Genomic DNA, 23,611 nt, shown 5'->3' on the forward strand with positions numbered 1-23,611 from the left:
AGTGAGTGGCTTTTGTTTACATGTCTGCTTGACTAGATGGATTTAGTCTGTGAAACATAAGGCAAGAACAAATGCTCTTTAAAATCATTAAAAGTCTTCTTTCAATGCACCAAATTCTGTTTTGATTGATTTATTATTTATTAATCTAATCATCGACATCAAAACAACAAAGAACCCTTACATAATGCTGGTGTGTTTTCTTCGACAAGCATTCAGACCAAACCTTGTTAAAAAAAAAGAACAAACAAACAAATGGTGGAAAATTAGTGAGCACATCCGCCTCACAGTTCTGAGGACCCGGGTTCAAATCCAGCCTCGCCTGTGTGGAGTTTGCATGTTCTCCCCGTGCCTGCGTGGGTTTTCTCCGGGTACTCGGGTTTCCTCCCACATTCCAAACCCATGCACGGTAGGTTAATTGAAGACTCTTAATTGCCCGTGGGTGTGAATGTGGGTGCCAATGGTTGTTTGTTTATATGTACTCTGTGATTGGCTGGCGACCAGTTCAGGGTGTACCCTGCCTCTCGCCCAGACTCAGCTGAGAAGGATCCTCACCACTGTGTTGGGGCTTCGACTCATACTATTTCAACTTCGGAGGAGATGAGATCAGAAGAAGTTATTACAGTGTGATGGTCAAAGCAAAGCCTGAACACCGCCGCCATGCCACACCTTGGAACAATCTCACGGCAGACCACCCCACAGTAGTGTAAGTACTGTACACAGAATAAAATGAAAAAATGAGAATCTCAAAAATGCACTCAGTGTAAAATCTTGGCTTGTGCAGTTGAATGCAAAGCTATTGTTCTGTTGTATGAATGGCCAGAGGTGGATACACAGGATAATTTACCTTTTGTCATCTTGTGGAAGAGCCTTTAATTGTTCTGCCTGTCACTATATACGTTTATGGCGTTTCCCATTTTGTCTTAACATTAACCGAGTAGATTTTCATTTGTTATGTTGTTTTAAATACACAATGTGTATGTATCTTTGTTTTATGTTTAGTTTTACAGTAACCTTCAACTGGGAATCGCAATGAACAGCTTGAAGAAAGCACTTGGCCTCTTTTTGGAAGAATTCGGTATATGCATAATCTACTTCCGCATGCGGCAAAACAGGTAAGAGCACTTTCTCTTCGCTCGGGTGAATGGTGAAGGAGACTTTAAACATCTACGTCTTTTATAAAAAAAAAAAAAGTGTTCCCACAGAGCCCCCAAAAGAGCTATTGTCATAGCTAATTTTTGGCTTTGTTGTGTTCACATAACATATTTGTATAAATAAATAATATACAGGCGGCACGTTAGACTGGCGACTGGTTAGAGCGTCAGCCTCACAGTTCTGAGGAGCGGGGTTCAATCCCCGGCCACGCCTGTGTGGAGTTTGCATGTTCTCCCCGTGCCTGCGTGGGTTTTCTCCGGGCACTCCGGTTTCCTCCCACATCCCAAAAACATGCATTAATTGGGGACTCTAAATTGCCCGTAAGTGTGACTGTGAGTGCGAATGGTTGTTTCTTTGTATGTGCCCTGCGATTGGCTGGCAACCAGTTCAGGGTGTACCCCGTCTCCTGCCCGATGATAGCTGCGATAGGCTCCAGCACGCCCGTGACCCTAGTGAGGAGAAGCGGTTCAGAAAATGGATGGATGGATGTCACTTGACTGACAGCTTCAGGCTTCACATGGATGAGAGTGAAAGTGTTTTTTTCCCGGTGACTGTGCTGCGGAGTGACAAATATTTAGTCTCAGCTAACAAGGGGAGACATGGCTGACCTTTTAGCAAATGTTATGCTACGACACCATTGGGGGGTTTCGGTGATTAAAAGAAAGGACACATTGTGCCAACACCAGGATGTCTTCGGGGAATTACATACATCATCTTGCTTAATCTCACTTTGACAGCTTTTTGCACAGTTCTACACAAGTACTGCAACTCTTGAAGTCTAATGAATGTCTGCTTTAGTCATTGCTTTCGTGAAGGCCTGTGATGAAGGAACACTCATTTGTTTCCTTTCTTTCTCCTTCACCACAGACTAAAGCGTGGTACACACATACCGATTTTTAGCAACTTAACCGATGTTTTACATTTGAAAGGCCCCACACATGACCACGAAAAATATCGGCAAGTGTGTTCTTACTGCTCTTATAGTGTGTGGTGTACTACAGATGACCAACACAGCACAGCACACATTAAACGACGTATGTTGCAGTAACAAGACTGACCTGTGAGAGGCAGCATAGTGCTACAGGGGATCCAAACTGCCGGAAAATACAAAGAAGAAATAATAGTGGCAGAAGAGGAAATAGAAGAAGCTATTGTCTCATCTGGTAACTACCAATCCATACATTGCAGTTTTATTATCATTTGTATTCTTGTGGATGACTTGAAGTTGTACTTATACAAACACTTAACACAACTAGTTTCTCTTTTATGTGTGTCTGGTAAAAGTGCGAGTTTAAGCTTCCTGATTGGCTATCTTTCTAGTTCACCTCACAATCAATGAGTATGTAAATCGTGTTGACCACACACAAAAGGATTTTCAGTCGTAAATATTGAACAGGTTTAACATTTGCAATTGTTGGCCCTGACTGTTTTCTGAGCTGATCTGTGATGACACACCACAACACAAGATTATTACTCGGCATAATCTTATAGAGACATCAGAAAATTGTACATTTGGTAACTTTGATCACAAGGAAGGGAAAATAACTCAATTCGACCCGACTGTCGGCATGTGTCTATGCCACTTCATTGGCTATCGTTCTGTTTCTCGTCACAACCAATCCCGGCCCAACTTGGTGTTGACCACACACACAAAGATTTGCAATTAAGTACTGAACAGATTTAACATTTATGATCATCAGCCCTAACGTTTTCTGAGCAGATCGGACAGGGGAGGAAAAAAAATAAATAAAAATCATTCAACACACCACTGGATTGTCCACTGGACAATCACCTAGAATAATCTTTCGGGACATCTGATAATCAGGCCTTTGAGGACTTTGCTCGCAAGGGCAATAAAACGCTCCAATTTGGTCTGATTATCAGTATGTGTGTACACTGCTTCAGAGATAAATACAAGCCTCGCTTCCACGTTTGGCTCGTCCGCTCTGTGTGCCGAGGCGTGAAAGCACCTCTCTGCAGATCTCCGCACGTCGCCGTCATCCTGATTGCAGCCGGCAGTGCCACGGATAATCACATCATTTAGATGCAAGACCGTCCTCTCTCCCGTGAGCAAGTTTAAAGTGAGAAAAAAAACAACAACACCACCCTGGTAGAAAATTGTAGCGGGAGCAAAACCAGACTGCAACATATACTGTATTACCTCATAGTCACAGATAAACTCTTTCGAAAATAGAATTTAGAGAGCTATGATTTCTTTGAATAATTTATCAGCAGTGTGACTCACGCTGCCGTGTTTAGATATTGTCATTTCCACCAAACGCCACGCATGACTTCACTTGTCCTGATGAAGTAGACATAAGTCCTGCTCAAATAGATATTTTAAGTTTATCTGTGGCAATTATTGTTCATCGTGACGTAAATTATATTTTGCGGCATTGTTCAATGATGTGCCCACAAGGCAACTAACTTTGTTTCGCAGGAACTGTGTTGTTGAAACTTAAAGAATGAACTCAATTGGTCTCACAAGACGGAAATAATCTGTTGCCAGCGTATTTCGTGCTAATGGGGCTAAAGTCTTGCCCAGAAAAAGAACAAAGAAACACAATTTTGTAAAAAGAATGTCACGCAGAACAGTGACTTTGACGCTAATATTTTGTCTTGGAGGTGAAAAGAGTATCAGATCGAGTGATGAGGCTGAAACTTGAAATTGAGGGTGTTATGTATAATGTGATTAGTGGCTATGCCCCACAGGTAGGATGTGACCTAGAGGTGAAAGAGAAATTCTGGAAGGAGCTAGACGAAGTAGTTCTGAGCATCCCAGACAGAGAGAGAGTCGTGATTGGTGCAGGTTGTAATGGACATGTTGGTGAAGGAAATAGGGGTCATGAAGAAGTGATGGGTAAGTACGGCATCCAGGAAAGGAACTTGGAGGGACAGATGGTGGTAGACTTTGCAAAAAGGATGCAAATGGCTGTAGTGAACACTTTTTTCCAGAAGAGGCAGGAACATAGGGTGACCTACAAGAGCGGAGGTAGAAGCACGCAGGTGGATTAGATCTTGTGCAGACGATGTAATCTGAAGGAGGTTACCGACTGTAAGGTTGTGGTAGGGGAGAGTGTGGCTAGACAGCATAGGATGGTGGTGTGTAAGATGACTCTGGTGGTGGGGAGGAAGATTAGGAAGACAAAGGCAGAGCAGAGAACCATGTGGTGGAAGCTGAGACAGGACGAATGTTGTGCAGCTTTTCGGGAAGAGGTGAGACAGGCTCTCGGTGGACAGGAGGAGCTTTCAGAAGACTGGACCACTGCAGCCAAGGTGATCAGCGAGGCAGGCGGGAGAGTACTTGGTGTATCTTCTGGCAGGAAAGGAGAGAAGGAGACTTGGTGGTGGAACCTCACAGTACAGGAAATCATACAAGGAAAAAGGTTAGCTAAGAAGAAGTGGGACACTGAGAGGACCGAGGAGAGGCGAAAGGGATACATTGAGATGCGACACAGGGCAAAGGTAGAGGTGGCAAAGGCCAAACAAGAGGCATATCTATGGCAGGTTGGACACTAAAGAAGGATAAAATGATCTGTACAGGCTGGCTAGACAGAGGGATAGAGATGGGAAGGATGTGCAGCAGGTTAGGGTGATAAGGATAGAGATGGAAATATGTTGACTGGTGCCAGCAGTGTGCTAGCTAGATGGAAAGTATACTTCGAGGAGTTGATGAATGAGGAAATTGAGAGAGAAGGGAGAGTAGAAGAGGAAAGTGTGGTGGACCAGGAAGTGGCAATGATTAGTAAGGGGGAAGTTAGAAAGGCATTAAAGAGGATGAAAAATGGAAAGGCAGGTGGTCCTGATGACATTCCTGTGGAGGTATGGAAGCATCTAGGAGAGGTGGCTGTGGAGTTTTTGACCAGCTTGTTCAATAGAATTCTAGCGCGTGAGAAGATGCCTGAGGAATGGAGGAAAAGTGGTGCCCATTTTTAAGAACAAGGCTGATGTGCAGAGCTTTGGGAACTATAGAGGAATAACGTTGATGAGCCACACAATGAAGTTATGGGAAAGACTAGTGGAGGCTAGACTCAGGACAGAAGTGAGTATTTGCAAGCAACAGTATGGTTTCATGCCTAGAAAGAGTACCACAGATGCATTATTTGCCTTGAGGATGTTGATGGAAAAGTACAGAGAAGGTCAGAAAGCGCTACATTGTGTCTTTGTAGATCTAGAGAAAGCCTATGACAGAGTATCAAGAGAGGAACTGTAATACTGCATGCGGAAGTCTGGAGTGGCAGAGAAGTATGTTAGAATAATACAGGACGAGGGCAGCACAACAGCGGTGAGGTGTGCTGTAGGTGTGACAGACGAATTTAAGGTGGAGGTGGGACTGCATCAGGGATCAGCCCTGAGCCCCTTCCTGTTTGCAGTGGTGATGGATAGGCTGACAAATGTGGTTAGAATGGAATCCCCGTGGACCATGATGTTTGCAGATGACATTGTGATCTGCAGTGAAAGCAGGGAGCAGGTGGAGGAACAGTTGGAAAGATGGAGGCATGCACTGAAAAGCAGAGGAATAAAGATTAGCCAAAGTAAGACAGAGTATATGTGCATGAATGAGTTGGGTGGTGGGGGAAGAGTGAGGCTACAGAGAGAAGAGATATCAAGGGTGGATTTTTTAAATACTTGGGGTCAACCGTCCAGAGCAATGGTGAGTGTGGTCAGGAAGTGAAGAAACGCGTCCAAGCAGGTTGGAACGGGTGGAGGAAGGTGTCAGGTGTGTTATGTTGCAGTCTCTGCTAGAGTCTCTGCTAGGATGAAGGGCAAAGTTTATAAAACAGTGGTGAGGTCAGCTATGATGTACGGATTAGAGACACGGGCACAGAAGAGACAACAGGAAGCAGAGCTGGATGGGGGCGGAAATGAAGATGTTGAGGTTCGCTCTCGGAGTGACCAGGTTGGATACAATTAGAAATGAGCTCATCAGAGGGACAGCTAAGGTTCGATTTTTTGGAGGCAAAGTTAGAGAGAGCAGACTTCCATGGTTTGGACACGTCCAGAGGAGAAATAGTGAGTATATTGGTAGAAGGATGATGAGGATGGAGCTGCTAGGCAAGAGAGCTAGAGGAAGACCAAAGAGAAGGGTGATGGATGTCGTGAGGGAAGACATGAGGGCAGTTGGTGTTCGAGAGGAGGATGCAGGAGACAGGCTTACATGGAAAAGGATGACGCGCTGTGGCGACCCCTAAAGGGACAAGCCGAAAGGAAAAGAAGAAGATATTCAATAGAGAATAACTATAGCTTTACATACAAAAACAATGTGAAATAAAGTATGGTAAAATACTTGATTATACTGCATGCTTTTTATTTTGGTTTATTTTAAGGTCTGACTTTTGACAGGATTGCATTGCATTGCGGAATCCGTCGAACGAAAACCAGAAAAAAATGTAGATGAAAAATAAAAAACGTCAAATAACCAAGTCATACAAAAACTAGAACATATGAAAACTGAAATTCCACTGTATTATAATATTTGCTCCAATAAAATCCAATGGATCCAGTGGATTCTCTGGCTCGTTTTGGCAGTGGAGTGGAATGCCGCCCGGGCAAAACTTCCATGCCCGGCATCAGAACGAGCGAGCGTGCGAGCGGAGAAAAAAATAAATAAATCTGTTCTTTGCGTCTGCACTCACCTTATCAGCTTTGCTGTTTACTAACATGAGAGTCCATCGCTCGCGGTCACATTGTTATCTCGACGACCCAGACCATGTGGGCGGAATACTGGAGCAGCTGCTTCTGTCTCAGGCCACAGTGTGTGTGTGTGTGTGTGTGTGTGTGTGCGCGTTGTGTCGTCCGTGTGTGTGTGTGTGTGTGTAAGTGTAGGTGTGTGTGTAGGTGTGTGTGCCCTGTGTGGCTGCCTCACGATAAGAGAAATTACAGAATGAATCTACAGCATCATTTACAAGTGAAAATGAGCTTGTCTGACTCCATATAGCTTGTTAAATGAGATATATTATGTATTTTTTTCCTCGAAAAATATAGCACAATTTATAAAGAGATTTTCTTGTCAAGCCGTTTTACGGGCCAAGCATCTCGTGCAAGTGATCCACCCATCATTTCGCCCCATTTTCCACAGGGCCAATTGCAAGTGTGCCTTTTGAGAGTATGATACCCATTAGGCTGGATTTTGTAACAGCGCCCCGGCCGGCTGCTCACTTCTACTTGCTGGAGCAGAGCCCAGAGTTTGGTCGGGGGGAAAAAAGTAAGTGCCCGTAATGAAAGTACTTTAAGGCGGGGAAGCAGCAGTTCATACACTATACTGTGTGTATGTGGCGCATGGACGCCTCATCAAAAACAAATATCTCCCGTGCTGTGCACTGCCTCGACAACTTCACTGAGCAATCAAGTGCCGCTCAACAGAAAATAATGCTGTTGGCTAACACTAATCTGTGCATCTGACACAACTCTATGCAGCTCTGCTTACCTTGAACTTGCTAATTTAACCATTTCCCCGCTACGTCATTTAAAAACAACAATATTTTCTTTGAGACAGAATGATATTGCTTAAAAAAAGGGGAATGGTTAAAAATTGAAGGCAACACGGTAGAACGAGTGGTTAGCATGTCTGCCTCACAGTTTTGAGGTTCTGGGTTCAAATCTTGGCCCTGTTTTTCCTCAGAATAACATTTAACCCACAAATGCTCGCAATATATAAAAATCAAAATTTGTATTTGAATTCAGTACGGCCCTCCTCGGAGGACCAAAATGGCCTGTCTCACCCCGTGGAGGGCGTCATGATGCAGCCGCCGCGGTCCACCGTCATCTTGCAGCCGCAGCCGCGCTCCGGCGTGTCGTGATTCATGCCGAAATTGTGGCCCAGCTCGTGAGCCAACGTCACGGCGGCACCCAGGGGGTTCTCCGAGTGATCCTACAACGGACGCAAAAACAAAAATGTATGATAAGAATACAGACTAAAGAATATCATACCCTTAATGTGACATATAACCTCTACAGTTCGACACAAAAAGAGAATGTGATTGTACAAATGCCCTCTTATAACTGGTTATGTGGCTGTGTTCGGAATTAACCAATCACATTCAAGCGCATGTTAAATCGGCGTCAGCCCACACCTGCCACCTTAAAGTACCTCTGATTAACCCCAAATGAAGTTCAGCTGGTCTAGTAGGTTTTTCTTGACATTTTTGTACTCTCATCTCAAAGCATAAGCCGTGGTCTGTAGTAAGCTTCCACAACATCAGAGGGATCACAATTGACCCCTGAGGCATTACTGGAAAAGTGATACTGTCCTGTGAATCTTGGCAGAGGTGTGTAGTCTATTTAGTGACATTCTACTTGCCGATTCAATTGTAAAGCCTTATAAAAATGCAGGTCGAGGGATTTACTTTTGTTGTTTTTTTTGTCACAATGGAACAATCTCCCCCTTGTCCAGAATGTAAATGGTACTATTCGAATGTATTTCTAACATGACACTACAGTTTTCCCTTACATATTCGCTAATTCATCTTTTTGCACTTTTTTCTTGGAACCTGTCGTCCATTAGGCACTGGAAAACTCACCTATTCACTATTTTGGTTCTCAGGTCAAAGCCCTGTATTGCTTTTGTGCAATCTTGTAGCATCTATAGGCAATTAGAAACCTTTTTTTAGGGAGTTGTCAATCACTAACAATTAATTACACACCAGCTCGTTCCCTATAGCCTGTCAATAGCGGCCGTAAACTGTACATGATTTCCCCCCATTTTTAATCACAATTGAACCCACCCCTCAGAATTAAATATGGTATTGTGCCATCAGGAAGTGCTAACACAGGGACAGATAAGTTTGACCCAAGTGGAGGTGGGCGTTCTACTCAATTACCTTTTAGTGGACTCTGAAATAAACCTTGAAAGAGTAAACAACATAGTAAAGCTCTGACATGCAATTTCAATGCACTAAACTAAAATTTACCCAATAACTGTGTTTTTTGGGGTTCAATGAGTATTTTTCCTCTCCTGTGATCAGCCACTGATGGCTTCGTAGCCTTTTAATCTTCACAGCAGCCATCTGCCACGAGTAAAGTAATGGGGACGGCAAACATCTGGAGAAGGCTCTGCCCGGAGAAGACACATCTATTAACGGGAGGGCAGGTCCATCTGGGCCGGTGCCTAATGGCATTGAGCAGATAACCACTTTGCGATCTGGCATGACTGTCTTGCGAGCGGACAGCCGGGACCACGCTGGCAGCTCATTTTTATACGAAGCTTGCGTAGAAAATATGTCATGATCGCAACGAGCGAGCTGGCACCGGCCATTTACCATAATTTTGTATTATTTTTTTTTGGGTGTAAAAACACCTCAGCACAAATTGAACGACCGCGCGACTGGCAAGGTCGTTACACTGGCCGGCCAGGAGCCTTTGACAAAATAACATCATTACATACGTCGCTGTGTCAGAATGTGCACGAACGCCCTCGCGGCGAAGAGTCAACACCTCTTTAGATGAACGCAATGCGACATAGAGGACGAGGAGGCGGTAAGGTGTCACGGCTCACCATGACGATGCCTCCAGACTGCTCGGCCGTGCACATGCTCATGATGGGCGCCATGCCAATGGTGGTGCCCTGGAAGTAGACCCCGCTGCAGAAGGACAGAAGGATTAAATCATCAATTATTTAAAAAGGGAGATTATAGCTTGAAGGATCTACAGGACTATTCCAGTGGTGCACACAAAGGCTTCATATGCGAGATTGCAGCAGCTTCTCTGTATGTGCGAACTTGTGTTTAAAGGCTTCGGATACAGCGGTGCCTTGAGAAATCAAATCGAATCATCTTTTCCCACTGACATGAATTGGAAATGCCACTGATCAGTTTCGGCCTTCCCCAAAAATGTACAAAAATTGTTGTCCAGTAATGTGTCTTAAATACGAAAAGTAGCACTCCATAATATTGTATGTTATAAAAACATACAGTAATGCCAGTACTAAGTTTTAGTCACACTGAATCAGTTAATTGCCATTGTGCTGCTCCTATAAGACACCCAGATCAACTGTTGATAGAAACATGTCAACTCCTCCCTGAGCTCATCTGTACAACACTATTACTAGTCATCCGTCGCAGAGGATAAAGAATACACAGTCATGGCTAAAAAAAATATTGACACCCCTGGGGTGCCAATATTTGACAAAATGACAAATCATCGTCCACCTTATGAGCTGAGCGTTGTCGTGAGGTTTCTTGGGAAGCAGCTTGACTTTGCGCCAGTCTAGGAACTCGTGAAGGGTGGTGAAGGGATCCTGCGTGATGGGACATTTGTCGTGGTCGCTCCACACCTCCAGACCGACCAAGGCCACACGGATGTTCAGCGCTCTGTAAAACTGAATGGAAGAAGCAAATTTTAAAAAATAAAAATAAAAGAGACACAAGAGTAGCTTTTAATCTTCGAGGCCATAACATAAAAGCCGTTGGTGGAGTTTATGCATGTAGTTAGTATGGCATCTGCTCATATTTCTGTTCTGTCTATGGAGTCTTTACCTTGTCCACATAATTAGCGATTTCTGCAAGTCTCTGTTTCACCCTCTCCACGTCACTCCCCTGTTTTTGAAACTAGACAAAAAAAGAGAGAACAAAAACACATTATTGATACGGAGAACTGGAAACTAAATGACCAAAAGAAAATGAAAAATAATGAAAAATATTTAAAAAAACAAATACATTCAATTAGTTCAATTCATTAAATTAAGTAGACTAATGGAAATAAATGTTTTAAAATTGAATTTGTTTTTACTTTGTATTACCCAAGTTATTTTCACTAACTAAATAGAAGGACCCTTTGGTAGGAAAAATAAACAAATCCAACATATACAGTATAGTACTGGGACACTTGTAACTCATATGTAGAGGAAGCGAAAAGTCAAATACAAAGTTGGTTACTCCTTTCCATTTGTACAAGACATCGGCGTGAATGCGTGGGAATTTTTGTCCATTCATCCGCCAGAGCATTTGCGAGGTCAGATGTCGCTATCTCTCTTCTAGTCTGTCCCGATTGTTGATGGTCTTGAGTCCTTTGGGCTTGCTGACATTAGCAGAAGCAGGAGGAAACCCAGCGTAGATCTTTTTCCTGTTTTCCTGTCTGCTCACTCCACTGGGGAGTCATTTCCTGTCAAGCCGCCGGCAGTAAAACACACAGCTTGTTGCACACTGACCTATATCTGCAGCTCTACCCTTAATATAACTAACCCCCCCCCACCCCCGCCAGCATCCACCCGTCACATCCCCCTTTTCCTACTCTCTTCATTGTGCCGTTGATGAATGGAAGCGAGGCGGGTGGCTTTACCTCTCGATTGTCTGCAACGATGATCAGCTCCACATATTTGGTGGTTTTCTGCGCGTCCCTTTTGTGCTGAGAAAGAATAAAAACAATTTTTTAAAAAAAGGTGGTTTAGAAATTAGCATAACATCTCATTTGAGTGTCAGGTCTTCATGTACAAGGTGTTTAGGTAGATCCAAACAGTAGAACACTTTATATAATCAACAAAAATCTATTCATTTGTCAGCCTTTATTTACACAAATACACCGTTATTATTGGTAGTAGTAGTAGTAGTATTGACATAATAATTACCATTACAATTCATATAAAAAATAAAGCTCGTATTATTTATTTTTACAAACATTTTAAATTCTTACAATATAAATGATGACAAACAAATAATATAGAATACATATGCATTATTAGACTGACTGATAAATAATATTACAGTTAATAAAAAATAAAAATAACAATAATAATGCTTACACGTCTACAAACGTCAAATTATTAAAAAAGAAATTACATTTGATTTTTAACATATGTACAACTATTGCTACTATTGTTAATTATTATATAAATCCCTATTGTTCATAATTGTTGTAGTATTCTTGTTATGCTCATCAATAATGAATATAAAAAATCACGACTAATTGATAATTGTAAAATAACAAAACTCATATTTTACAAACATGTAAAATTATTACAATAAGATGCATTACAACACAATATAATATGATAAACTAATATTTTTTATATTCTTATTCATCCTAATAGTATGCACAATAGTAGTATTCTTGCTGTTCACCCTTAAAAAAGAAATATGAAATTATGATTATTATTATTAATAATAATACCAATAATAATAAGAATAATTAAAAGTGTTTTTTTTTTACAAATACGTCAAATGATTAAAATAAAAAAAAAATACAATATTATAATAAAACATATACTAAAATGTATTATTCTATATTTTATTTTATTTATTAGCATGCCAAGACACCAGCTGTTTTGATGGTTTATCAGTATCATGAATGAAGGAATCCAAATTGGTACCTAAATTACTGGTCTTCTCTATTTGAAGTTGCTTCTCTAAGTGGATGACAAATTGAGTCATGCTGTCTAAGGAAATAGTGTCACTGCTTTTTTTGTTGCTGCTGCATTTGAACACATTCCACTTGGTGAGTAATAACTGTGTATTTAGTTTGTCGACAAAAAACTTGATGCTCTTGTAAAGTACAGGTATTGTATTATTACAACATCGTAGCATGTAAACTTGCACTGCCTGTTTGTAAATATTTGGGATCAAACGGACATATGGCCGCTGCACCTGCTCCATTGCACACCTTTGGCAAAAACTCTCTGCACGGGAGCTGCCATTTTGGACTCTGCTGACAAAGCCCCACATGACAACACTTTCTGGGAACGTCTCCAAAAGCCAGTTTGTACATCTTTGGTCGAACAACCATTCACACTGAGGTTAACATCAGCAAGGTCACCGCTGCATGGATGCACTTTTTGTCATCTCACCCTCAGGTGGAAGGCCTGGGCGGGGCTTTTCAGGTAGTTTTCCAGGGCCACGGAGGACATGTTGAAGCCGTGACCGCAGTCCCCCGGGGTCAGACGCAGTTCCTCCGCTCGGTAGATGAAGTGGACGTCCGGGCCTTTGCCGGACGCCGGCTCGATGACGAACGACTTGTTTTCAAGCACAATGAAGCCTCTGCGAAGATAAGCAGTGGAGATAGCAATAATAGAGCACAGTCTACTGGTACCATTTTGATTGTTCAGAATTTTTTTTATGGGTTCTTCCTTGGGACCCCCAACAAAGTTTCATGGATTTTCGGTTTGGATGTTTTGTGCATAATACCTGTATACGTTCTACTATTTATGTCAAAATGGTTGCTGTGAAAAAGCTCATTAAACACTGTAAATGGCTATTCACTTCACTATTAGCCAGACTAAATGTGAAATTCTTCTTGAAAGTGACATCCCATCTCAGCACAGAATAGTAACGCCTTTAACGATCTCATGGTCCATCATGGAAAAACGTGTTTAATTAAGTGGGGCGGTGCATACATTTCTGCTGAAGCTAAAAAATCGGGAATATTCATCATTAGCGAAATGGAGACGCCAATTAGGGCACAAATGAGCGGACAGTACCTCTGTGGAGAAACACAATGAGATGTGACATTTCCCTCTTGCTAAAGCAGCTTACAGCCAAAGTGAAATGAGTAAATATGTTTAACAGCTACTTTAGTTGTCTGTAATGTTGACGGACCAGCCAGGACACACATTGTCGAACACATTAACTTGAAATAAATGACCTGCACTATAGGAAGGAGCCCTGGAGCAAAACAATGACTCCCAATAGGTTCTTATTGTGACTTTCGGAAGCATTATCAACTCTACATTATATCATGATCACTTACTTTCTAAATTCTGTACTCTACTTTAATGGTTGAGTGAATTGACATCCAGCTGGCGACCAGCCAGATCACATCCTTACTTTATGTGTTAGTGATAGCGCAATTATTGTTGGTGTCAGTTATGATGTGCATTGAAGTAAACAACATCTCAGGAAAGGAGAAAAAAAAAACAAAAAAAAAACAAGTAGTTCCGTAATCTACTTTAATTGTTTGGACCAGCCAGGTCACTTCTTATTTAAGTGAGTGATTGCATTTGTGCGAATGCCATTCTAATCAGGAAAAAAAATGTTGTGCTTCCCATTCATGTTTCATTTTCACCACAGTGGCCTTAAATATTGTAAACAACACCCCATCCATCCATTTTCCGTACCGCTTTATCCTCACAAGGGTCGCGGGCGTGCTGGAGCCTATCCCAGCTATCTATGGGCGAGAGGCGGGGTACACCCTGAACTGCTTCAGGCACGCATGCGACCATAGCGAGGATAAGCAGTACAGAGAATGGATGGATGAATAAAGACCGCAATAGTTCTGTATGTTGCTTTATTGGTCTATGGTATCGATAGACCAGTCAGGTCACATCTTATTTATTTTAACACCCGATTGTGGTCTGTTTCAGTGATGCTGTTGCCTGACTGGGGCAGCCAAATCCACAACTTTACTCTTGAATAATGTGGAGGAGCAGCCACGTCACCTCTCAGACATTTTGCTGAGGCCCCGAATCAGGAATATTCCAACCACGGGTCATTATTAGCGACATCGAGATGGCAATTAGTGCACAAATGATGCCGGCCAATGCCTCTGTGGATAAACACAATAAACTGTGACATTTCCCCCATCCTACAGAGCTTAGTAATAGCTTAAGTATAAACAGTGAGGGGCAGCGCGGAATGCAAAAATCTTGATCACGTTTCTTACCGAAGGCCCGAGCAGGCGCTGAGGGTGACGTCAGAGTTGGGATGCGCCTGCACCTCCCCGTGATAGTAGCAGTTCTTCTAAAAATAAAAAATAAAATAAAAAGTTTTCTTGGGTCATTTCATATAATTTAATCAGTAGCGGTAAATACACAAAATTTAATTTTGCAATTTTTTTTTATGCCTTGGTTTTATATGGGTAAATTTCTCCCATGCTGAAATAGCCATGCCTAAAATCCTACTTTCCAAAGGTTATTGATTATTTTAAATTTCAGGCATTCATAGTAAAGGAAATCCTTACTGACAGAGCAAATGGTGGTGGCCCACTGAAATAGACTTCTTCCATAATGGTAAAGACAAAAGTCCATAACGGTAAAGACATAAAACGCTTTGTAAAAATTGTGAGTTGCACAAATTATGTGTTGCCCTTCAAACTGTGTGGCTACAAGTGCATAAATGATCCTAACTACTCATCACTCTTGTCTTTCTAAAATCGTAATAATAACAGTAAAGACATGCAATAGTCCTGACACTTTAACAAGTCCAGAAATATCTCAGAAATCACACCATTTATTTTGCTGTCTGCTAGAAAGACACTAAGATGAATTTGTGTTAGTTTTCATGGAAAAGCCATATTAAGCAAAAAAATCTGATGTATCCAAAAATGTAATTAGCATTGTCAGAAAACATGCTGCAAATCCCGAAACTTCATTTCGGACACATAACGGTAAAGACATTTTGGCATTCAAAGTTTGAAAATGATTACTTTACAATATTTTTTTTCTTAGAAACAATTATTACCATTTGAATGGTAACTACTGCCAGTAATTCAAATACTCATATCAGTAAAATTAATCGATTTTGAAAAGAAACTTCAGTGTGCCATGCCGTTACCGTTATTGAGCAAAATGACCCATATACACAAAGATATTAGCACACTTGCCATAGAAATATACAGTGTTGCTTTGACCAAAGAGTGTAATTCGTTGCATGACGACGCTTGCAACTCAATCTATATGTATATCAAATCAATTTTCCCGGTTGAAATAAACAAAATAAACTGGCTTTACGACCCTAGTGAGGGTAAGCGGTGTAGAAAATGGATGGATGGATGTGATGTGTAATTACTGTACCTACTGGACTCAACCAAGCACCCGTAATTTGGGGCACTTCTGTCAAATACCACTGGACTAAAATGTAATGTCGAGCTGAACGAGGATGCATTTTAGTCGCGTGCTGGTCTGTTTCAATCCAAAGCTATTAGTGAGGATGCTGCATATCATCATTGCATTGTGCAGCTAGTGGAGTAGCAGCAAGCCTTTCAAGACCCAGATGCTGAGGCAATGGCGTTTAATTACACGCCTTTATAAAAAATGGAATTCTCAGAGCTATGTGTGACCTACATTAGATCATCTTTGGCAAATATTTTTAAGTGGAAAAAACCAACCACGAAAACTAAAAATAATTAATAACTTATGTGAGAGTGTCTGCCCCTCACCCCCTCTGTTTACAGTACATTAATGGATTATAATTTACAGGATGTGTGCAAATCATTTATTCAGGGTTATAACTTTTACGAGGTCAAATTCAAAAAGTTTCAAGCAGTTTGCAGCTCTTGTCACACAAAATAACACATAATAACTCAACACTATCTAAGACATTCAAGGCAACCACATACATTTTATGTTTCAAAATGTGTCTCCTGTCACTTAATAGAAATTGCTTGCCTTGCTGAATTTATAAAAACTGCGACAGCTGTGTCTTGGCATCTTTTAAACCATTTAACCTCAAAAGGCAAGCCCATTCCTAGCCTTCAAAAATAACGTATGACATGTTCATGAGTTTCAAGCGCCAAAAGGAACCTTTAATCATATAATAATAATCTGATGTCATGACACTACTACACTGGAGCAGTCATTGATAAGTTTGTGAACAATGTATAAAGATTGTCCTAAGTAATTGATGCACTGGTTGCCAAATATTAAGCACACCTTTGCTATTTGGTGAGCAATAAATGATTAAATATTAATTACAATGTGAGAACCAGTTCGGCTATTGTCACTATTGATAGCATAGGGGTAACTGCAGGATAGATTTATTTATTTTTTTTAAATAAATAAATAATAAAAATAAGTGAAATAATTTGGTTACACAAGTATAGCTGACGTATACATATATACAGATGTGGCTGTGTTCAGAATTAACCGATCACATTCCAACTCAGGTGAAATGGGAGTTAGCGCACACCAGACACAGTTTAAAGTTCATTTGTTTGGCATATATATATATATACAGGCCTTACATAAACTATGGTCAAACATAGCATCACTTAGCAGAGGTCATGAAACTAACAGCTAGGAATGGGTCAGCTGTTAATAGGGGAGATTCCATAACAACACCCTGATGGCAACATTTGCTGAATTCAGAATGCAGAGGGGAAAAAAAACAGCTTATCAACAAGTAGGCCACTGGATAAATGGTACAGCCACACGCTCCCACGCACGTACGCACTGGGTCACTTTCCAGTGATAAAAAACATTCTGGGACAAACGACCCCCATTGAAATCTGATTGGGACGTCATTCAAGTGTTACACGTGTTTCGTGTTTGCAGGTTTGGCGTCGTACCGTCGAGTTGTGCGCACCGGTGACAACACGTCCATCGTTCTGGTAGTGCGTCTCTGTGTAATGGCTGGCGAAAAGACGCCTGTGAAAAGACAGGATGGGATTAGGAATGTGGAGAATTCATTCTTAGATGTTCAAGAGTAGATTCGGAGAGGATTTAAAGGATTAATGTGAATGTCTTCCATGATTAGAACAGCACCAATCTCTGTCGAGGTAATTATTTCGTGTGTGTGTTTTTTTTTTTTTTTTTTTACTCCATAAGGAGCCCCACCCTGAGTGTTGGACAACTTGTTCAACTGCCTCATGTGGATGTCAGGCGGGATGATCTCAGCGTGTTTGTGTGCGTGCGCGCGTGTGTGTCTGCAGTCGCGCATGATGTACGATGAAAATATATTGATTTCCCAAGGCGAGTTACACTATAAAAAGTCATTTGTCCAAAACTGCCATGGCAAAGCATGAAGAAAAAAAGCTTCAAACTATAAAAATGTGACTTTTGCACAGCAATCATGGGAGACGTGCAGAGAGGGGATTTCCGCAGCGTTCGCCTGAAATGACAGTCCGAGGGAATGAGTCCCATCATGCTGTCACCGACACAGCTTGCAAGGACGCTGCCAAAAATGTATTTTTTTCCCCCCCAGAAAATCCCTTTTCCTCAAAACGTTTGACTGCAGTAGAATTCAACATTTCGCATGCAATAAATACAATTTATGCTCTTATAACACGGAGTGATATTAAACCTTTAAATCCTCACACATCTGTCCCTAATGACCCGGAAATATTATGAATTCACATATTGTTCGACTTTGAATGAGTCAGTCTTTCAAAGGAGACATATTGTGATATTGTCACAATATAAAACAAACTCTTCCTTATAGTTCATATAAAATTAGCCTGTTTTGAGGGGGCGGTCTGGTCTCATGCAAATGAGCAAGTGGACACCACACCTCCCTCTACTGCCAGGCCAACGGCAGCAACTTGTGGTGTGGGGAGCGGTAATTTTTTAAATTAGCATCACTGTTATATTGCACTTGCCCCCCCCCCCCAAAAAAAAATGAAAATAAATTAAAAAATTCAGAAACGGGAAGATAACAAATTTACTTGGTTGTGTTCCAGATACCAACATATTTGTACACAAACAGTTTTTAGAAATTAAATTTAAAAAAAAAAAACAACTGAACTTTAAGTATGAAAAATGAATTACAGTGGTGCCTTGGGATCCATGTTTAATTTGTACTGACTCGTATCTCAAATCATCCTTCCTCATTGAAATGAATGGAAATGCCATTAATCTGTTTCAGCCTCCCCCCAAAACTTAGTGTTTTGTTTTTGTTTTTACAGTGGTTACCTTATTTTTACATTTATTTGACGGTTCAGAATTTTCAAAGTTACTTAAACATTATTTGTACAGTTTTGATTAAGGTAGTAGTTTGCGTCTGGAACAAGATTTATGTACAGTATTTGGTATACCATGTTCCCCCGCAATATTGTGTTTTTTTTTCAGCGATCATTTTTTAGAATGTAAAACCATGATGTTGTTGCCATGAGGGCAAGCGAGGATGTGCATTGCGCTCCATATTGGATTAGCGGCACGTGCACGGTAATTCCAAGCAAAAGCATGTTTGGGAAAGCCAGCTTAGATCCGAGTGGCATGACCATACATCGTGTATTAAAGCCACGGGTTTTGATCTTCTGGAAGCTGCCTGTAATCAACTACTTGGCAATAGCACGCCAGTTGATCTTTATCTGACCACAGTTTTTGACGAGTCAGAACGGTGGCGTAGTGGTTAGCACGTCTGCCTCACAGTACTCTTGTTTCCTCCTACAGTTAAAAAACATGCATGTTAAATTCACCGGAGAAATTATCCAAATTATCTGTAGTTGGGAAAGTGAGTGTGAACACTTGTTTGTCTAGTATCCAGCGAAAACCCACGCAAGCATGAGAAGGAACATGCAAACTCCACACAGGAAGGCCAGTGCCGAGGCTCAAACCCAGAACCTCAGAATTGAGAGGCAGACGAGCTACTGTATGTCTACACTCATAAAAATCTTCTGATACTGAGACGCTGGTACCGCTTTAATAGCCTGAGCTTACTATTCTGCTCTCCCTGAGCGTGTGGTGTGCAGTTCGGCGGATAGCAAATCATTCTTCAAAAAGAGGTCATGTGTTCTTGTTTCAAGCTGCTGATTGTCACTGACAGTTGAGGTTTACTGCAAAGCTAACACAAAATAATGAGAAGTGCATGTTGTGTATTTAACAAAACAAAACAAAAGTCTTCTATCTTAAAGCTAGTACAATGTGAAATGCGAAATTAGCATCCATCATGAATATACAAACACAATAGACAAAAATATATATATATTTTTCATTAAATTTACATTTTTGGAGAAGTCTAATATCAGAGTTATACTCATGCCATGTTCAATAAAAGTTTGGTGTTTTGAACAATACTTGATTAACATGAAACATTTTCATCACAATTGCAAGACATAATGGCATTATTATTAGTACGTGTACTCGGTCTGAAAAAAAAATTGTATCATCCAGTCACAAGTGTGTCGCCTCTCTAAAATGGCAATTTAAGGTGGTATGTTAGTACTTGTAGGTATTTCTTCGACAAAAATCCACCACCATCCTCCCTGGAAGGATCTCGTTTTTAATGGTCCCCATTGTGTTGACCACCTCGCTTCCAAAGCCAGCTCTAATAGGCTGCAGCACTTCTGCAAGTTGCAATCCTAATGAGGACACGCGCTAAAGAAAAATGGATGGATCTCGTTGAAGAATTTAGTGTCAGACTCAAATTATTTAATTTCTATTGTACATAAACATTGTGCACCTCCCCTGCTTATTGACTACCTCGACTTTACTTTTATGATCACTTTTGCCTTTGCAACGCTCCAGTAATTGCTCGAGCCGGAGCACATCGATTGAGTGCGAGCGTTGTGAATCTCCAGACATGGCGGCCTAATTAAGGATGCGCTAATGGTCGCGCAGGGTTAATTGTGATGAATGAGATGCTCTTAATAGCGAGGGAAACAAACACTTATTTTCCTTCAAAACGATCTCCTGTTTATGTAGAAACTCACAAACCATCGATCAAAATAAACTTAAGCGCCTCATAAAACTATATCCCGGATGATTTACGTCCATACAAACGTTGTTAGTCCACAAGAAAATGGCTATTTGAAGTAAAAGGTAGCACTATAACTCCCAATCATGAGGCCATTTTGCTTGTCAGAAGCCTGCAAAAGGTACAACAACAACAATGACGAATTGAGGAAAAAGGGAATAACCGGTGCTGAATGTTAGAAAGGTGGGTGTTTCTGGGTTCTGGGTTTGAATCTTGGCTCATGGGCCTTCCTGTGTTGAGTTTACATGTGCACCTTGTGTGGCGTGTGTTTTCTCTGGGTAGTCCGCCTTCTTCCCGCATTCCAAGAAGGTTAATTAAAGACTAAATTGTCCATAAAACAATTTGTTACAAAACTCACACTTGCTGTCATTTTTCAGGTTGTAAAAGATGAAATGAGTGTGTCAAAAAGGGATTGTACTTCCTTAATTTGGCAATTAAAGGTGATAAAGGAGGGATGTTGTCATAGAGGTTGTATTCATCAATCATGCTTGATATTTGCTAGTCGTTATATGAAGAGACTACCTCCTTGTTTGGCACCAGGTCTTGATTATCAGACTGTAGTTCAGGTTGTTCACTTCCAAAATGCACATTATGAAAAAAATCTATTATAAAAATAGCAGTGTTTGTGCAGACTAATATCTTGTCGACTAGTAAAGCTGCTTATCAACATCTCCCGAAGTGTCATGTCAATGTCACCCAGACCAACGCTGGAAAAATAAAAGCAATGTGGTGATTCTATTCCTGACCTTTCAACTTCCTAGCCACAGTATCTCTTTTAGATGTTCCTTTTCCCCATTTCTTGCCCATAATTCCTTGACAGTCAGAGTGTACGTCCAACGACGCTCTGCGTGAATGCCAGGCAGAGATATATGGACAATCCCAATGTGGGGGATCACGCTGACAAGGATGCAGCAGAAAACTCATTACACAGCACCATACAAAATAGTTCTTGCTTTGTGAGTCTCATGACCTTGTAACTTGCTATGTGTTGTATCTGAAATGACATCACGATTCATAAAAAGTCACCACGGATGTGATTATTTGCTTTGTTACAACTGTGTAAACACTTTTTGACATGATCACATTTCATACAGTCAGGGGTAGAAGGTAGTAGAGTACAAATACTGTTCTTAAGCACATATTTTTAGGTATCTGTACTTTCTACCCCTTACCTTGTCAAAATAGGCTTGTTACTTTTTTCAATCTCCGCGGATATGACGCGACATAAAGAAAGACGTAAATAGAGAGAGGTAAAGTGAAGCGCGCTTGAGATCTTGGTTGACCGAGACCTTGGGGTCTTACAAGCCGGAAAAAAAACAGGGACAGCAGAGATATGGAGGAACGTGAAAAAGGAAGCACAAAAAACGAGGGCAACAGATTCGGAGAAGCAAGAATGTCCCCATTCATGGCTTTATTTCTGAGAATTATTTGATGTTGTTAGCTCCAAAAATGACTGATGGGTAATGTGCTTGCAAAAAAATGCTCAAATATGACAAATATGCCATATTATATGATCCACGTGCATCTCTACATTAACTTAAGACACAGTGTTAGTACTTTTGCCACCTCTTCAAACAGTAGTGTTCAGTGTAGATCTTAGCCTCATTTACATACTGTACATGTGACTGTGTAATAATTCACCACCGCGTAAAGCCCCTCAAGTGTGAAACCATTGGCAAGAAGCGTGGCTCCTCGTGCACGCTTCCTTTGAAGACGAACTGCTAACTGCGGTGATTTTCTTTTAATCGCTTCCCCTCCACCACCAGTGCAACCCAAAGCCTTTCTATACTGTAGTAGCTGGAGGCCCCACTTGGAAGAAGACCACTATTACTACTGCTGCTACTACTACACAGGCAGAGAGAGGAAATGAAGAGGTGGGCTCAACAACGCTAATTCTATTTCCATATGCGGCCGCGTTCCAAATTGATTTACATACAGCTCAGCGTCTCCTCAATTTCTACTGGTGTACAAAGACACAGATGAAAAGAGCAAAATCCTCAGGACTGCAGTGCTTGACTTCTCTTCTTCTCTTGTCAGCTTTCTTCATTTGTGCCTCTCTTGGGTACAGTCACATGTAAACCGATGCTAATATTTTGTTCCCCTTTACCAACTACTGTATAGCCTCATAAAGTGGCCTGGTGCGTTTATTTATTCAACTGTATAGGCGACCAGACATTTACTTTGTAGGTTTAGGTGAACTGTAATTCATATGAGACTGTTAACATGCTTCATTGGGTGCTGCTGTTTTGGTTAGCAAAAAAGTTGTGCTGGGCTCAGCAGTTAAAAAGAGGAGAGCCGCGAATGGGTCTCAATTAAAGCGGCAGGCAGTGACAAAGGGGCCCTTTTACCCACTTTTACATGGTGAATCCTTGAAATGGTCAACAAACTTTGAGGCCAAGCTCCACCCACGTTAAACGGCGTAGACAAAGAAAACTTCGCCCATCTGTCTTGGATATATGTTTCCGAGTGGGGCTCACTTGGTTGAATTTCCAAGTGGGAGTTTGTCAAAGGTCAAGCCCTGGAATTTGCCTGAAATTGCTGCTTCAAACCAAAATGGCTGACTTACAATTTCAGGCATGGGCCCTGAGACTTTTTTATGCGTCCTGTTATGATGGTGACACTGGTGACAGAGGCCATTTTTTTCTACCTTTCCAGGGAGTGTTAACGAGTGAATTTCGGCTTAGAGTAAATACAGTGACCCAACCTATGAGTTTTTCGAGATACGAGGCGTCGTATGGACGTTTTTTTTTTTTTTGCTTTGACTTGCTAGCAAACGTTTGCGATGCAAGACCTACATGTGAACTCGACTCGCTTCACAACAAGCGACATTTTAGCAGATAGTAAACGATTAAAAAAAAGACTTCTCGCTGTTAATTGCCACTCCAAATTGAAGTATACTGTCAAACTAAACATAAAACAAGAGCATTACATGCTGTGTATTTAAAAAAGAAAAACATGTAGATTCCCATTCATCCAGGTCATAGTAATCTGCATAGGCGGAATCAGGGCAACTGGACACCTGTTTGTTGATTTTTTTGTGTTTTTACTTGTTTTCCAAAAACACTCAAAATTGACTTGGGCAATTATGCTATTAGCGAGCTAACAATATACAACACACTCCAGTT

General features: G+C 41.2%; 1 protein-coding gene across 2 annotated transcripts in view; it reads right to left on the reverse strand.

Annotated features, from left to right (window-relative positions):
* adam12b (ADAM metallopeptidase domain 12b) overlaps window positions 1-23,611 on the reverse strand; it is a 63,299-nt gene that overhangs the window by 17,155 nt on the left and 22,533 nt on the right. For both annotated transcript variants that reach the window (XM_061790736.1, XM_061790737.1), the window contains exons 4-11: window positions 17,362-17,440; window positions 14,740-14,816; window positions 12,929-13,118; window positions 11,428-11,493; window positions 10,626-10,697; window positions 10,299-10,468; window positions 9,647-9,731; window positions 7,875-8,023 (exon numbers count right to left, since the gene is read on the reverse strand). In XM_061790736.1, coding sequence (XP_061646720.1) covers window positions 7,875-8,023; window positions 9,647-9,731; window positions 10,299-10,468; window positions 10,626-10,697; window positions 11,428-11,493; window positions 12,929-13,118; window positions 14,740-14,816; window positions 17,362-17,440 — 888 coding nt within the window. The remainder of the gene's footprint in view (window positions 1-7,874; window positions 8,024-9,646; window positions 9,732-10,298; window positions 10,469-10,625; window positions 10,698-11,427; window positions 11,494-12,928; window positions 13,119-14,739; window positions 14,817-17,361; window positions 17,441-23,611) is intronic.

The sequence above is a fragment of the Phyllopteryx taeniolatus genome, chromosome 11 (assembly GCF_024500385.1).
Source record: "Phyllopteryx taeniolatus isolate TA_2022b chromosome 11, UOR_Ptae_1.2, whole genome shotgun sequence".
Lineage (NCBI taxonomy): Eukaryota > Metazoa > Chordata > Actinopteri > Syngnathiformes > Syngnathidae > Phyllopteryx > Phyllopteryx taeniolatus.